The sequence below is a fragment of the Sus scrofa genome, chromosome 7 (assembly GCF_000003025.6).
Source record: "Sus scrofa isolate TJ Tabasco breed Duroc chromosome 7, Sscrofa11.1, whole genome shotgun sequence".
In the NCBI taxonomy this organism is placed as follows: Eukaryota; Metazoa; Chordata; class Mammalia; order Artiodactyla; family Suidae; genus Sus; species Sus scrofa.
Genome location: NC_010449.5, coordinates 52,612,574 through 52,627,353, shown reverse-complemented (window position 1 = coordinate 52,627,353; position 14,780 = coordinate 52,612,574). Strand labels below are relative to the sequence as shown.

Below are 14,780 nucleotides of genomic sequence, written 5' to 3'. Positions count from 1 at the left end.
ACAGGCAGTCTAGACAGTACGTGATCTTCTCTGCGTGTTACTGCAAGGGAGAGCAGAAAGCCGTCACCACTCCTCGTGCTGGGGGTGTGTCCAGCACCAGGAAGCCCGGGCCGGAGGCAGGGAGGAGTCAGGGGCAGGAAAAGGGTTTCTCCACCCAGTGCCTGTGTTCCCTGTCAGGTGACATTTCCATGCAGTGAAGCTGGTGACAGAGATGCCAAGTGGAGCAGGTCCAGATAAAACCTGCAGCCCTCATCTGGAAAGGGAAGGGGGAAGGCAGGGCTTGTTTCTCTCCCCAGGGGTGCTGCCTGGGCCACCGTCTCTGCTCATCACAGACCACTCCATAGTCCAATTCCTTTTGAACTGGAGCTTGAACTTGATTGCTCAAGACTCTCCCTTCTGAGAAAACAATAGCAGGTCTTCCTCCCCCTGGCCCCCTCCAGCCCCTCTTCCTTCCTGCACAGCTAGGCCTCTTGAAAGATCTGCCTAGCCTGCCATCTCTCCCTCTTCTGCTTGGTTCACTGACCCCTGGCCACTGCTCTCATCCTGGTCACCAGGGACCCCAAATCGCTAGGTGCCCAAGGGCCATCTCAGTCCTTACCTTTCCAGAGTTCGCTGACATCCTGGCACAGCTGACTGACCATCCCTTCTAGAAAAGCTGCCCTCAATTTCTGTCTCACACCTCTCCTGGGTGTCCCCCAACCTCTCTCTTTCTTCTCCATCTCCTCCATGCGCCCCCACTTCCTCTCGCCCCCTGCAGGGTTCCTGACCCGAGGGCCCTGTCCTCAGTCACTATTCTTCTCACTCAGGGCAATTTGCTCAGTGAATCACATCCCGCCCACAGCCTCAACCTACATGTCAGTGCTGACGAGGCCCGAACTGAGGCCTGGCCCCGACCTCTCCTCTGAGCCACTCCACATCCCACATGGGTGTTCCACAGCACTGCAAACCCAGCAAGTCCCAAACCGAGCTGCTGAGCTTCCTCCAAACTCTCTTCTGGCCATGCTGTCTTCCCTTGAGAAGCATCCACCTTGTATAGAAAATGATAGGAGAAGATGAGAAATTGGAAATGGAGAAAGAAGGAAGCAAAAGTCCCACAGTCCTAGCACACGGAAGCAACGAACTGACTATGTGGGTGTAGGCTTCCCAGCCTTTTTTTTTCTATGCTTTTAACATTATAGTTTCCCCATTTAACATTTTAGCTTTAAGAATGCTCTGATGTTCTTACCAGCTCTGCATCACTTGTTGTTTTAAAGCTGCTTGGAGAGTTCCTGCCGTGGCTCAGCGGTTAACGAACCTGACTAGTATTCATGAGGAAGCGAGTTCGATCCCTGTCCTCGCTCAGTGGGTTAAGGATCTGGCATTGCCATGAGCTGTGGTGTAGGATGCAGACATAGCTTGGATCCTGTGTGGCTGCGGCTGTGGTGTAGGCTGGCAGCTACAGCTCGGATTCAACCCTGAGCCTGGGAACCTCCATATGCCGCGGGTACGGCCCTAAAAAAAAATAAATTAAAAAAATAAAGCTGCTTGGAACAGGTAGCACATTCCAGCAGTACGAAAGGGGTTATGGTGAAAAGCAAGACTCTCTCCCACCCCTGACCCCAAAGGCACCCAGTTCCCTCCCCATGGCAGCCATCTTTCCTGGTCCTTTGCATATCCTTTTAATGATACCCGCACTCACACACGTAGGGCATGCAATGCTGCCCCCGCCTTTCTTACTCATAAAGCAGCACATCATCCGCCCTGTTCTACACCTTCCCTTTTTTTCATGTAACAACCTACCTTGAAAATCATCCCCAAACTGCTCATAGGGAGCTTCCTCCTTCCTGTTTCCTGACTTTGCATGCACCGCTGTATGGCCACACTGCAGGTTCTCAAACTAGTCCTCTGCTGAGGGACGCTGAAATTGTTGCCAGTCCCTGCGATTTTAAGTCAGACCACAGTGGGGAATCACTGGGGGAGAGTCAGGACGCTGGAAAGAAGGGACTGGATGTGAGGAAGTTTTTTTGTTTGTTTGTTTTGTCTTTTTGTCTTTATAGGTCCCAGACTTGTCTTGGATTTGATGTTGCTGTGGCTATGGTGTAGGCCAGCAGCTACAGCTCCAATTTGACCCCTAGCCCGGGAACCTCCATATGCCATGGGTGCAGCCCCTGAAAAGACAAAACAAAAACAAAAAACAACAGTGGTAGACTCAGGTCCTGCTTCTCTACCATAGCCCACAGGATGGCTGGGTGGCTAGTTAATGCTTAGAAGGGAACAGAGAGGCCAGGTGCCTCCACAGGGGTCCCACATGTGATTTCATGCACTGAATTCAGTGCTTACTCCCTCACCCTGTCAGACCTCTTTGCCGCAAGCCCTTGATAAAGCAGGCTGCCTGGGGTCTCCAAGGCCCTGGGTGGTACCCTGACACCTATTACCTCTAACCCGAGGTCTGTGCTCTTCCCTGGCAGGTTTTGCCCATCATTGTTTTCTTCAGCTGCGCCATGTCAGTTCTCTACTATGTGGGTCTCATGCAGTGGGTGATCCTGAAGGTGAGTTTCCACATCCTAGCCTGGACCTTCCCAGAGGCATGGGCTCCCAGGGCTCACACTCTCCCAGAATGCCTTGCTCCCAAGCCCAAACCCTCCCCATGTCCCTGCTCTGAGAGCCTGGACCTTCCCAGAATCCCCAGCTCCTAGGGTCGACACCCTCTCAGAGTCCACTGCTAGCCAAACATCCCTTTGCAGAATCTTTTGTCATGTTGCTAAGGAGAAATGGCACCAAAATCCAATGTGGTCTTTGGGGGAGGTCAAGTTTACAGCATTGAGGCTGCACTGAGGAGAAGTGTCAGGGGAAAAAATAATTTATGCCAAAAAGATCTTGAGAGCAGTGGGCCACATTGGCCAGACTTGGCTGATATAAATATCACATCCTGAACTCATCTTTATAAAATCTGCTGCTCAAAACCAGGATGCGGGAGACAACATCGGACAGAATTTGGACCTGATGAGAGATTGAGAGGTTTTAGCTAACTGAGCTCAGAGTAAACCAGTACCATCAGGTAGCTGCCGGGAATGCAGCCTTGGTTATGTTAAGAGTGCACGACGCAAGCAGGAGGGAGGCAATTATCCTCAAATCTGGAGAATGTGTTCCACCAAGGGGCTGTGACAAACTGGGAGAGTGAAAGGGCCTGAGACCATACCTTCCAAAGTATGGCTGGAGGAAGTAGGGATGAAGGGCCAGAAAAGAGGAGGTCAGGGCGAAGGAGGTTAGAGGTAGGACTCTAAACAGTTACAGAAGAGGGAGTTCCCATAATAGCTCAGAGGTTGATGCACCTGACTAGTATCCATGAGGACTTGGGTTTGATCCCTGGCCTCACTCAATGGGTTAGGGATCCAGAAATGCTATGAGCTGTGGTGTAGGTCTGACACAGCTCGGATCCCATGTTGCTGTGGCCATGACATGGGCTGGCAGCTACAGCTCTGATTCGACCCCTAGCCTGGGAACCTCCATATGCCACAGGTACAGCCCTAAAAAGACCAAACAAACAAACAAACAAAAAACATTTACAGAAGAAAAGATTAGGGGGAAGTCAGCCTGCGAGGTACCTGAAGTGGAGAGAAATTCCAGGGAAACAAATTTCACGTTGATCGAAAGGGAACTTTTAAATACCGTGTTTCCCAAATCCTTTTCACAAAACTCTAGCTTCATAGCAGCTTAATAAATGCTACTAGGAAAAGAGATCTTATGGTCAAAGAATTTTGTGAAGCTAGGCTAGACACCAGGCTAAACAAATTTAGACATGTTTCGTGCAGGACTTCTCAGAGCCTTTACTAAACCAGCAAGACTTGGTCATCTCCAAGGTATGCATGTATAGCAATTCCCAAGTATATTTGACTAGGAAATCTCTTTTTCATAGAAGCCCTCCTCCGTGGAGGTGTGGAAGGAGAAGATGAATGGACCTTTTGGGGAAATGTAGATGAGGGGGTCCTACCTGGGTTGGGAGTTGGAAAGAAAGCATTTAAGGTACTTCCACCCATGACTCTCTCTACCCCTGGAGCTTGCTGATGCCAGTCCACAAAGAGCACGCTGCTTCCTTCTAGATCTCCTGGCTGATGCAGGCCACCATGGGTACCACGGCCACGGAGACCCTGAGTGTGGCTGGAAACATCTTTGTGAGTCAGGTGGGTACTGCAGCCTCCTGGTTTCAAGGAGGGTGGGTGCCCTGAGGCCCCAGAGTTCTGATTCATCAGCAGAAGAGCCAATCAAAGGCCAAAGAGTCACCAAAGGCTGCTACTTTGGAGTGTATTTGGGGATATGCTCATTGCCTGGGTAGCATCTGCCTGGCACCTCCTACCACCCCAGGCAAAGGCTATTTTCATCAGCTTAGGGACTCACAAGCCTCCAGATGGAATCCAATGTTCTCCTTTTATATATGTGGAAATTGAGCTCGAGGTAGGAATGTCTTGCCAAAATCCTTCAATATTGGCCAGGACTTGGAATCCACGTCTCCTTCTTCCTGGCCAGTGTTCCTTCCATGCCATCAGCTTGTCTTTTTTCCCCTCCTTTTTTCTGCAAATGTATTTTCCAAAGTAAATGTGACTCTGAAGGCATTATCAGTCCTGAATCTCTTTCAGAAGGCCCAACCCTGCTAAGGATGAGACTCTAGTGACCATTTCAGAATCCTGGCCCATCTGCCCAACTTTTGAGTCGCCAAAAGACATACTCGCCGAAATATGCTGTATATCATTGGGCAATTTAAGAAACTTTGGGGAGCATTTACGTCTTTTTTGCTATGATGCAGTGTGTTGATTTCAAAAGTTTTTTTAAAAGCCAATTAAGACAGAAGTACTCTCAGATAAATTGTCCAAAAATCCCTTAGATGTTCAAAAGGAAGCAGACGAGAAAAAGATATTTCAGTATCAGCATTTATTTTGTATGAAATACTGCAAATGTGATCAGTGGTTCTTGCTGAAAAAATACAAATCTTAGGTGATCATGACATTAGGTGATATGAGGTTGCTCCAAAGGTGAATTAACTTTGAGAGGATGGGGAGCCTTCAGAACTTAGTGGTATTGGAGTTCCTGTCATGGCTCAGTGGTAATGGACCCAACTAGTAACCACGAGGATGCAGGTTTGATCCCTGGCCTCCCTCAGTGGGTCGGGGACCTGGCGTTGCCGTGAGCTGTGTGTGGTATAGGTTGCAAATGCAGCTTGGATCCCTCGTTGCTGTGGCATAGGCTTACAGCTGTAGCTCTGATTCAACCCCTAGCCTGGGAACTTCCATATGCCGAGGGTGCAACCCTAAAAAGACTATATATATATATTAATAGTATCATTTCAAGCTCAGTGTTGGCAGGCCTGGGCCCTCTCTTCTTCTCCGTCCGCAATCTGTCCCCAGGGGATTGTGCCAGCCCCTCGGTTTAATGCTTCCTCTCCCCTAAACTCCAATCTGTTACATCCAACTGCCCCCTTGACCCTCCCCTGGGGTCACCACGGAGGAATCTCAGATTTACTAGGCTAAGTCCAACAAGCAGAAACCTCTCTCAATACACCTGCGTATCTCCAAGCCTTTCCCTTCTCAGTAAGTGGCAGTGCATTCCACGAGGTTCCCATGAGGTTGTTCAGATGAAAGTTGGTCCTCTGCTTCCCTTGCTCCCAGCTGCCTCCAGTCCACCAGCAAGTCCTGCAGCTCCGCCCCGCTTCCCATCCCAACCTGCCCTGCTGCCCTTTTCTCCTTCGCTACAAGCCACCCTTGCCTCTCACCTGGACACTGAATTGCCGCCTCTCTGTTGCTCCTCTTGCCCCTACTATCCATCCTTCAGAAATTCCAGTTAGATCATGCCACTCTCTAGAGATCCCTCCCCACCCTAACTTGCCCCCTGCCCTCCATCTCCTCACCCCTACCCCATAGAACAGTCTGGAACATAGTAGTGCTATAATTATTTATTGAATGAATAAATGCATGGCTCAAGGCTTCCCCAGGTGCCCTGAAATTAACACACCATCTTAAGCCCCTGCTCCTTTCTGGCAGCCCCCATGGCTTCATTAAAAGTTCAGGCCTGGAGTTATACCTGTTTCTGGCCCTTTGCGTGAACAGAGGTAATTCTTTGAACCTCTCTGATCTTCTGCTCTCCTGAAAAATGGGGATGACCACCTGTTTCTCAGAAGGTTTTAAGTAATGAGTGTGAAGCGCTTAGGGGGGGTGTCTGGAAGTGGGAGGCACTTGACCCAGGGGAGCATCTTCAGGCGCAAAGAAAGGGTGGGGGATCCTTCCATAGAGCTGGGCCAATACTGATGGTCACAGAGCTCAGCCAAGTGCAGACCCCGCTCCTCACTACCCACCTCCACTGTGTCTCTTTCTCTGGGGTCCTTAGGACTCACTGTGACCTGCCTGCCCACTTTGGGGAGCCAGGGGACACTCCAAGTGCCTGTGCCAGCCTGGTGAGCTCTGCTTGTCTGACGTCTTTCCCATTTGCAGACCGAGGCTCCTCTGCTGATCCGGCCCTACTTGGCAGACATGACACTCTCTGAAATCCACGTTGTCATGACCGGAGGCTACGCCACCATTGCCGGCAGCCTGCTAGGCGCCTACATCTCCTTTGGGGTATGTAGAGCCCTCTTTCTGCTTGCTGGAAAGACCTGAACTACCCCCCCACCCCCCTACCCCCTGCCCTTGAGGGATCCCCACAGAGCTCCTGGACAGAGCAACCTGAGGTTTTTTTCTCATGGGCAGTGTCCTGAACCAGGGCCGCTGTGACGGTGAGAGGAGAGGCTTCACCTGAGTAAGGCGGGTTGGGCGGGCTGGACCATCCGGGCTTCTCACACAGCCAGTAGGAGCAAAGGTTTCCAGTGTTCTGCTTACTGAGCACCTACTACGTACCAGACAAAGCACTAGGTGCTTTCGTATCTTCATTTCACAGATGAGGAAATTGAGACTCAGAGTTAAGTGAGATGCCAACGCCAGGATTTGAGCCCAGATCTGTCCGACTCCAAAACTAACACAGACCCACACCTTCGCTGCCCCGGGGATCTGTCCTACTCTTTCTGCACCCTCACCTCCTTGCCTCTTGTGCCCCCTCTGAGCACACGTCCTTCCTCTGCTCCCATATTACTCCTTGTGCAGCTTTTGGAGCACCATTCATTTCCAGGTCAAATTCCAGTGGTATGAATGGGCTTAACCAATCACATCACTGCTGCCTGGCAAAGAGGAAGGAATCTTCGACATGACCCCTACAAAGTGCCTGCTAATAACGCTTTGCATTTGTGTAAAGCACCGTACTTGTTTGTGCTTTCACATGCACGTCTTTAAAGATCCTATTTTTTTCTCTATTAACTATCAAAGAAGTTCTTGCTTCTTGCAGAAGTGAATAAAGTTTTTAAAAAAATCTTCTTCACTCCCACTTCCCATGGAGAACTAGATGACAAGAGCAGTTCTCAAAGGGTGTGTGTGCTCAGGCCAGCAGCGCCAGCTTTACCTGGGAACTTGTTAGAAACACTAATTCCTAGAGTTCCTGTTGTGGTAACGATCCCGACTAGTATCCATGAGGATGTGGGTTCCATCCCTGGCCTCACTCAGTGGGTCGGGGATCCGGTGTTGCTGTGAGCTATGGTGTAGGTCACAGACAAGAAAAGGCTTGGATCCGCATTGCTGTAGCTGTGGCGTAGGCCGGCAGCTCCAGGTCTGATTTGAACCCCTAGCCTGGGAACTTACATATGTTGGGGGCATGGCCCTAAAAAGCAAGAAAAAAAAAAAAAAAAAAAAAGGAATGCAATTCTAGAACTCTCTCCCTTTCCCACATTCTGCCTTGTAGCTCAGCCTCCTTTCCTTCCCTTTCTCAGGCCAGAGTCCAGCCCCTAGCCCCAGGCAGTGGGGCCTCCTCGCAGAAGAGGCCTGTGTACCCATTTCCCTCTAGCTTTACAGAAAGCACAGAGCCCGCAAGGATCAGCCCTGTGGCAGCGGGTCTCCAGCCACCGTAGCTGGCCCGGTGAAAGGCCCATAGCTGACTTTTCCCTCCTCCCGTCCCATCTCTGGATCTGTCCCCAGTCTGTTAACAGGGAAGCTCTCTTCTGCCTCCGCCTGGCTCCTGGATGCCACTGCAGCACCCTGGGCTTTTCCCCAGAGCCCTGTCTCTGTAGCCTCTCCACTCTCCTTTGACTCCCTCCTCCAGGCAGTTCCTCACTATATCTTTGGCTTTGCCCTTAGCCCCTGAATTCCCGAGAGATCCCCCTTATTTTCTCCTCCTTTTTCTTTGTTGCCCAACTTCTGACTCCCTCTGCCCTGCACCCCTCCTACTGCTAAAATCTGGCTAGCTCTAGACCTGCGCTTTCAGACACAGTAGCCAATAACCACACATGGCTATTAAGCACTTGAAGTGTAGCCAGTCTGAAATGAAATCCGCTCTGAGATTTAGTATGAAAAAATGATTAATATATCTTATTAATAGGTTTTATGTTGATTACATGGGTAGAAAGATAATATTTTAGATATATTGGGTTAAATAAAATACATGATTGACATTAACTTCATCTGTTTCTTTTTACTTTTTAAATTGGCTTCTAGACAATTTTTTTTTTTCTTTTTTGGCCACCCTGTGGCATACGGAGTTCCTGGGCTAGGGATCAGATCCAAGCCACAGTTGTGGCCTAGGTCACAGCTGTGGCAATGCTGGATCCTTAACCCATTGTGCTGGGCTGGGGATCGAACCTGCATTCCAGGGCTCCAGAGATGCTGCCAATCTCATTCATCACAGCTGGAACCCCTAGACAATTTTAAATCAATCACAAGTGTGCTTCCCATTATATTTAGATAACACTGGTCTAGATCTTCTCCTTGGTCTGAGATCCCAAGGGTCACTTGACTGAATCCTTTCACTGCGACCTGAAAAGGGACATTGTGACATGTCCTTTTTCAGCATGTTTCCCAAAAGCTTTAAAGCAGGCACTAGCTTTGTCTGTGCTGGCCCCAGATACTGGGTCTCCTTCCTTACCCCTTTGGTTCAGGACCAGTGTGAGATATGTGCTTTGAGCTGTGAACACAGGCTGGGTTGTGCCCCTCAATCAATTGTTCAAGAGTGGAGCCTCTGAGACCAGTTCTGTGAAGTCCCAAGCAGGGCCAAGTGAGAGTCCATCACATGCTTAGTTTTCACTTCTTACTGCCCACCTCACAGCAGTTTTAAGAATTAAATGCAATAATAGACAGAAAACACTTGGCATAATGTTCAAGAAGTGGTCAGGGTTAGAAATCCATCCTTTTAAAACTGGCTCGTTTTATGCTATGTAATTGTCTGGGTTTCTAGCTTTCTTGGTAAAGATATTTTTGAACATTCAAATGAGGGGCTCAGACCCTCTCTGTCTCTTTACATGGGAACCCTTTGGGTAGAGAGAGGAAGGTCTTGGGCGGGAGTGGGTCCTGGATGCTTGAGGAGTCGCTGGCTTGAGGAATCGCTGACCCAGTGCCCCAGACAGCCCTGCCCTGCAGGACTCAGCCCTTTCCAAGATGAGCAGAAATGACCACCTCGGGCATTTGAGGCTGTGGCCACAACTGGCCCACTCAAAGGGCAATGTCCAAGAGTGGGGCAACTGCAGTATGTGTTCCTGCCGAGACTCCACTGAGTTGACAAACCAGATGTAACCTCTAAGCTGAAGGAGGGGAAAGGGTCCTGGCTGGTGGAGGGAAAAGCCCAAGATTCCAGGGTCAGTGTTTATTGTGCCCACTGGAGCTTGGGAGCCAAGGAAGAAGCCAGCAAAATCCCAAAGCCCAGCCCAGAAAGCCCAGAGCGGACATCTGCCTGAGGCTGGCTATTCCCGCAAGGAGCAGGACCTGTGCCTCCAGTGCCTGCGATGGGGGCACATGGGAGGTGGGTGCCAGTGCACATCTGGGGTTTCTGTTTAGCACTGAAAGGAAACAAAGGGGTTTTAAAAGAAGAAGGGAGTTCTGTGGCACAGTGGGTTAAGGATCCAGTGTTGTCACTGCAGCTGCTTGGGTTGCTGCTGTTGTTGCTGTGGTGCAGTTTCAGTCCCTGGCCCAGGAACTTCCATTCACCATGGATGAAATAAAAAAAAAAAAAGAGTAAGGATACTATATGGGTTTCAGAGCCTCAGAAGGTCTCTAAGGCCTGGTCCCCTTCAGCAGTTCCTGGTATTTCATGGGCTTCTTTGGTCCTCTGCTTTTATTAGCCTGAACATGTAGCTTAGTGTTGCTAAGCTACATGACCCCTCCTTTTGTTCCTTTTTTATATAAAAATTAAGAGCTGCCTTTGATTTGTTACAAACCTTAACAAGAAGAAGTCTATTTTACTTTTCTGTTTTTAAAAGCCATGTAGGAGTTCCCGTTGTGGCACAGCAGAAATGAATCCGACTAGGAACCATGAGGTTGCGGGTTCAATCCCTGGCCTCACTCAGTGGGTTAATGATCCATCGTTGCTGCAAGCTGTGGTGTGGGTTGCAGACGTGGCTCGGATCTGGTGTTGCTTTGGCTGTGGCGTAGGCCAGCAGCTGTAGCTCCGATTAGAGCCCTAGCCTGGAACCTCCATATGCCACAGGTGGGGCCCTAAAAGGTAAAAAGACAATAAAAAATAAAATAAAAGCAATGTATACCATCATGGACATTTAGAAACACACAAAAACATCTGAAAGAAAGGAAAATCACTCTGGAGTTCCCTGGTGGCCTAGTGGTTAGGAATCCACTTTCACTCCCGCAGGCCCGGTTTATTCCCTGGTCTGGGAACTGAGATCTGAAATCCCACATCAAGCCACTGCATGTCGCAGCCAAGAAGGAAAAGAAAATCATTCTGGCCCCACTAGCCGGAGACAACCAACTGGTTGACATTTTGGTGTGTTTCTGACCTTCTTTTCATGCATAGTTGTGGAGTTTGTTTTCATCCCCATCATTGTGGTTGTGCTCTATATACAAGTTTGTGGGCTTTTTTCCACGTTATTGCAAAGCCTTGGTAACCATCGTTTTTGATGGCAGCTTGACAGTGTTTAGCCATTCCCCCATTGTTAGATGTTTGGCTTGGTTCTAATTTTCCCATCTGGTAAATAACATAGCGGTGAAAAAGTGTTCCATCTCTGTGAAGAGAACTGGGAAGCCAAGGGTTTGGGACCACAGTGAGGGTACAAATTCAGGACAAGAGGATCCCAGGGGCTCTGGTTGCTCTGTCATCTTGCTGGGAAGGTTTCTATAGCGTAGCTCCAGGAGGCAGACCCAGGGCCAAAGGAGGCAGATTTCCTTAGAAATAGCTCTTTGACTGCAAGAGGGGATATAGTGGGCTGTCTTGAAGTAGTGAGTTCCCTGTCACCGTAAGCATTCAAGGAGGGAATCCTACAGAGGAAGGACATTCCTTCACTACGAGGTCAAATTAGGTCACACCTTGGATCCACCCAACTCTCAGATTCTGTGAACTTTGTCTGATGTCATCACAAACCAATGATGAACCAGCCCTCAGATGAGTGGTCAAAGAGAGACAGCCTGGAAGGGAAGGAAGAACCTTGAACTTGGAGCCAAAAGACATGATGCGTCTAATTCCCTCTCTTCTTTTATCTTGGGCAAGTCATATTTAACCCTTGGAGGCTTCAGTTTCTCTGTCCATCAAATGGGATAAGGAAATTTGCCCTAACTTCCAGAAGAAGTACTATGGGGAGATAGAAGTTTCTGTGCACGCAGCCTGTTACCCTCTGTACATAAAAGATGTTATTATTATCCATAATGTTGAGAGCCGTACCAGTGATGAGGACACACCAGTGGAGTGGAGTACCATGTCCCCCTGCCTGGGCCACACTTCTTGGCTCCTCACTTCCTCTGCTGTCTCTCCATAACCCTCATTCTCGCTCTTGCAGATCGATGCCGCCTCCTTGATTGCTGCCTCGGTGATGGCCGCCCCTTGTGCCTTAGCCCTCTCCAAGCTGGTCTACCCAGAGGTGGAGGAGTCAAAGTTTAAGAGGGAGGAAGGAGTGAAACTGACCTACGGGTGAGCACAGCAGGAGAGCCTACAGAGAAGGGAGGAGGACGGGGGTGGGGGGGCAGCAGTAGGTCCCAGTTTCTCTGCCCATCCCCATCTTCCTCCATGCCCAGGCCACCTCCCCTCTCACTGCCCTGGTTGTTGGCCTCCCTTTAAAAACCCAGATTCCAGTTCTTGCATCATATTTTCCAGGCTCTGACCAGCAAGAAACATGAACTAGTCTTTGGAGAGTGACCTGATTCTTGGGGATGTGTCTGGTGTGTGTGTGTGTGTGTGTGTGTGTGTGTGTGTGTGTGTGTGTTGAGAAGAGTTGTGAAAAAAAGCTCCATGCCACCATCTCTGCATACCTTTGTGTTTTGACCCCCGGTGTCAATCACATTGACATATTGAAACTGTCCTTGATTTTATTCACCTCCTAACCTCTCTTCATCATTGTCTCAGCAAATTTTGTGTAACACTTAATCCTTAAAAAAATGTGGAAATACACTACTTTTGACACATGTGCTTGGGGATTCAATGGGCAGCCTCAACTTCACATCTTCCTGAAAGTCTAGAGCAACCCTGCCATAGAGAAGATAATGTGAGTCATACCCATAATTTAAAATTTTCTAATTTTCTATAATCATCTTTTTTCTATTTTATTTTATTTTTATTTTTTATTTTTTGGCCATGCCTGTGGCATGTGGAAGTTCTCCTGCAAGGGATCAAACCTGTGTCACAGCAGTAACCTGAGCCACTTGCAGTGACAATGCTGGACCCTTAGTCTGCTGCACCACAGGAGAACTCCTAGTAACCATCTTTTAAAAAGTAAAGAGGAGTTCCCGTGGTGGCTCAGTGGTAATGAACACGACTAGTATTCATGAGGACGTGGGTTCGATTGCTGGCTGCTTAGTGGGTGAAGAGTCTGGCATTGCTGTGAGTTGTGGTGTAGGTCACAGACACAGCTTGTATGCCACGTTGCTGTGGCTGTGTCATAGGCCAGCAGCTATAGCTCTGATTTGACCCATAGCCTGGGAACTTTCATAGGCCTCAAGTGAGGCCCTAAAAAGCAAAAAAAATAAAAAGAAAAAAATAAAAAGAAAGGTGATTTTGATAAAAGTTTTTCTTGACTCACTATACCCAAAATATTGTCATTTTAATATGTAATAAATATAAAATTATTAAGATATTTTACATTATATTATTATTAATAATAATAATTTTTTTTTTTTTGCTTTTTAGGGCAACACTCGCGGCATATGGAGTTTCCCAGGCTAGGGGTCACATCAGAACTACAGCTGCCAACCTATGCCACAGCCACAGGAACATGGGATTCAAGCTATGTCTGTGACCTACACCATAGCTCATGGCAATGCCAGATCCTTAACCCACTGAGCGAGGCCAGGGATCGAACCCGCAACCTCATGGTTCCTAGTTGGATTCATTTCCGCTGAGCCATGATGGGAACTCCCACATTAATTTTTTCGTACTAAACCTCTGAAATCTGGTGTGTATCCTTGCAACACATCTCAATTCAGATTAGCCTCTTTTCAAATGTTCAAAATTCATGTGTGGCTATCAGTTTCTGTCTGGGCAGCATCTGTGCTATGAGTCCGGGTCTTTGTTTTTTTTGTTTATTTGTTTTTTGGCCATGCCCGAAGCTGTGGAAGTACCTGGGCCAGGGATCAAACCCTCACCTTAGCAGTGACCTGAGCCACAGCAGTGACAACTTAGGCCCAGCTAGGCCACCAGGGAACTCCCAGAATCTGGGTCTTACCCTAGCGTTTGGACTAGCCCCTTCCTCTCTCTTGTCTCAGTGTAAAAACAAGGACCACTGGCTCTGGAACACTCTGTTCAAGGTTCCTCTTTGAAACTTTAGCATGGGGAGCTCTGCTTCCTTTGGGGATGGACCAATCACGATGGCTCTTGATCCCATCAACAGAGATGCTCAGAACCTCTTAGAAGCAGCTAGCAGTGGGGCTGCCATGTCCGTGAGGGTGGTGACCAACATCGCAGCCAACCTGATTGCCTTCCTGGCTGTGCTAGCCTTCATCAATGCTGCCCTCTCCTGGCTGGGAGACATGGTGGATGTCCAGGGGCTCAGCTTCCAGGTACAGTTCCGTCTGCCCACTTGGCCTGCTTGGTGGCTGATGGTGGGTGGACACCTGCAGAGCCCCTGCCAAGTCCAGTCCCAGCAGCTCTTCTTGTCTTGTGCCTCAGCTCATCTGCTCCTACGTCTTGCGGCCTGTGGCCTTCTTGATGGGTGTGGCCTGGGAGGACTGCCCAGTGGTGGCTGAGCTGCTGGGGATGAAGCTGTTTCTGAACGAGTTTGTGGCATATCAGGAGCTCTCCGGGTACAAGCAGCGCCGCCTCGCAGGGGCTGAGGAGTGGGTCGGCTCCAGGAAGCAGTGGATCTCTGTGAGTGTCCCCGTCCCCTCCCTGTGGCAGGGTGTGATATAGCTGCTCCCTTGGGCCCAGCTGAAACACACTGAGGTGGCACTCCACCTCCCACATCCCACAGCCCTGGGCAACAAGACAGCCTTAGGCTTTGCTGCCATTTTTCTCAAGGCCTCTTAGGAGATTGAGATGCAAGAAAGGGCCCTGTTGGAGGTGTCTGAGCGCCAACTATAGACCGGCACCATCCCGTGTGGCCTTGAGCCAGCCTCTCCACCTTGTCTCTTCTGTTGGAAAAACTGGTGTGGTACCTGCCACGCTCACCCCAAAAGAACAGATGTGAGCATCCAATGAGCTAAGAGAGTGGTACAGGGAGACCTCACCACCACATTCCCTGGCAATATATTGGATTCAGTTCAGGAGTTGGTTGGTTCTGTTAAGACTTATTAAAGGAGTTCCCATTAACT

The 14,780-nt window shown here is 49.2% G+C and overlaps 1 protein-coding gene across 3 annotated transcripts in view; it reads left to right on the top strand.

Annotated features, from left to right (window-relative positions):
• The window catches only part of SLC28A1 (solute carrier family 28 member 1), a 46,501-nt gene that overhangs the window by 25,575 nt on the left and 6,146 nt on the right, over positions 1-14,780 (top strand). For 2 of the 3 annotated variants that reach the window (NM_214112.1, XM_021098294.1), the window contains 6 exon segments: positions 2,448-2,528; positions 4,080-4,160; positions 6,459-6,584; positions 11,819-11,949; positions 13,862-14,030; positions 14,140-14,337. In NM_214112.1, the coding sequence (NP_999277.1) occupies positions 2,448-2,528; positions 4,080-4,160; positions 6,459-6,584; positions 11,819-11,949; positions 13,862-14,030; positions 14,140-14,337 (786 nt within the window). 3 annotated transcript variants of the gene reach the window in all.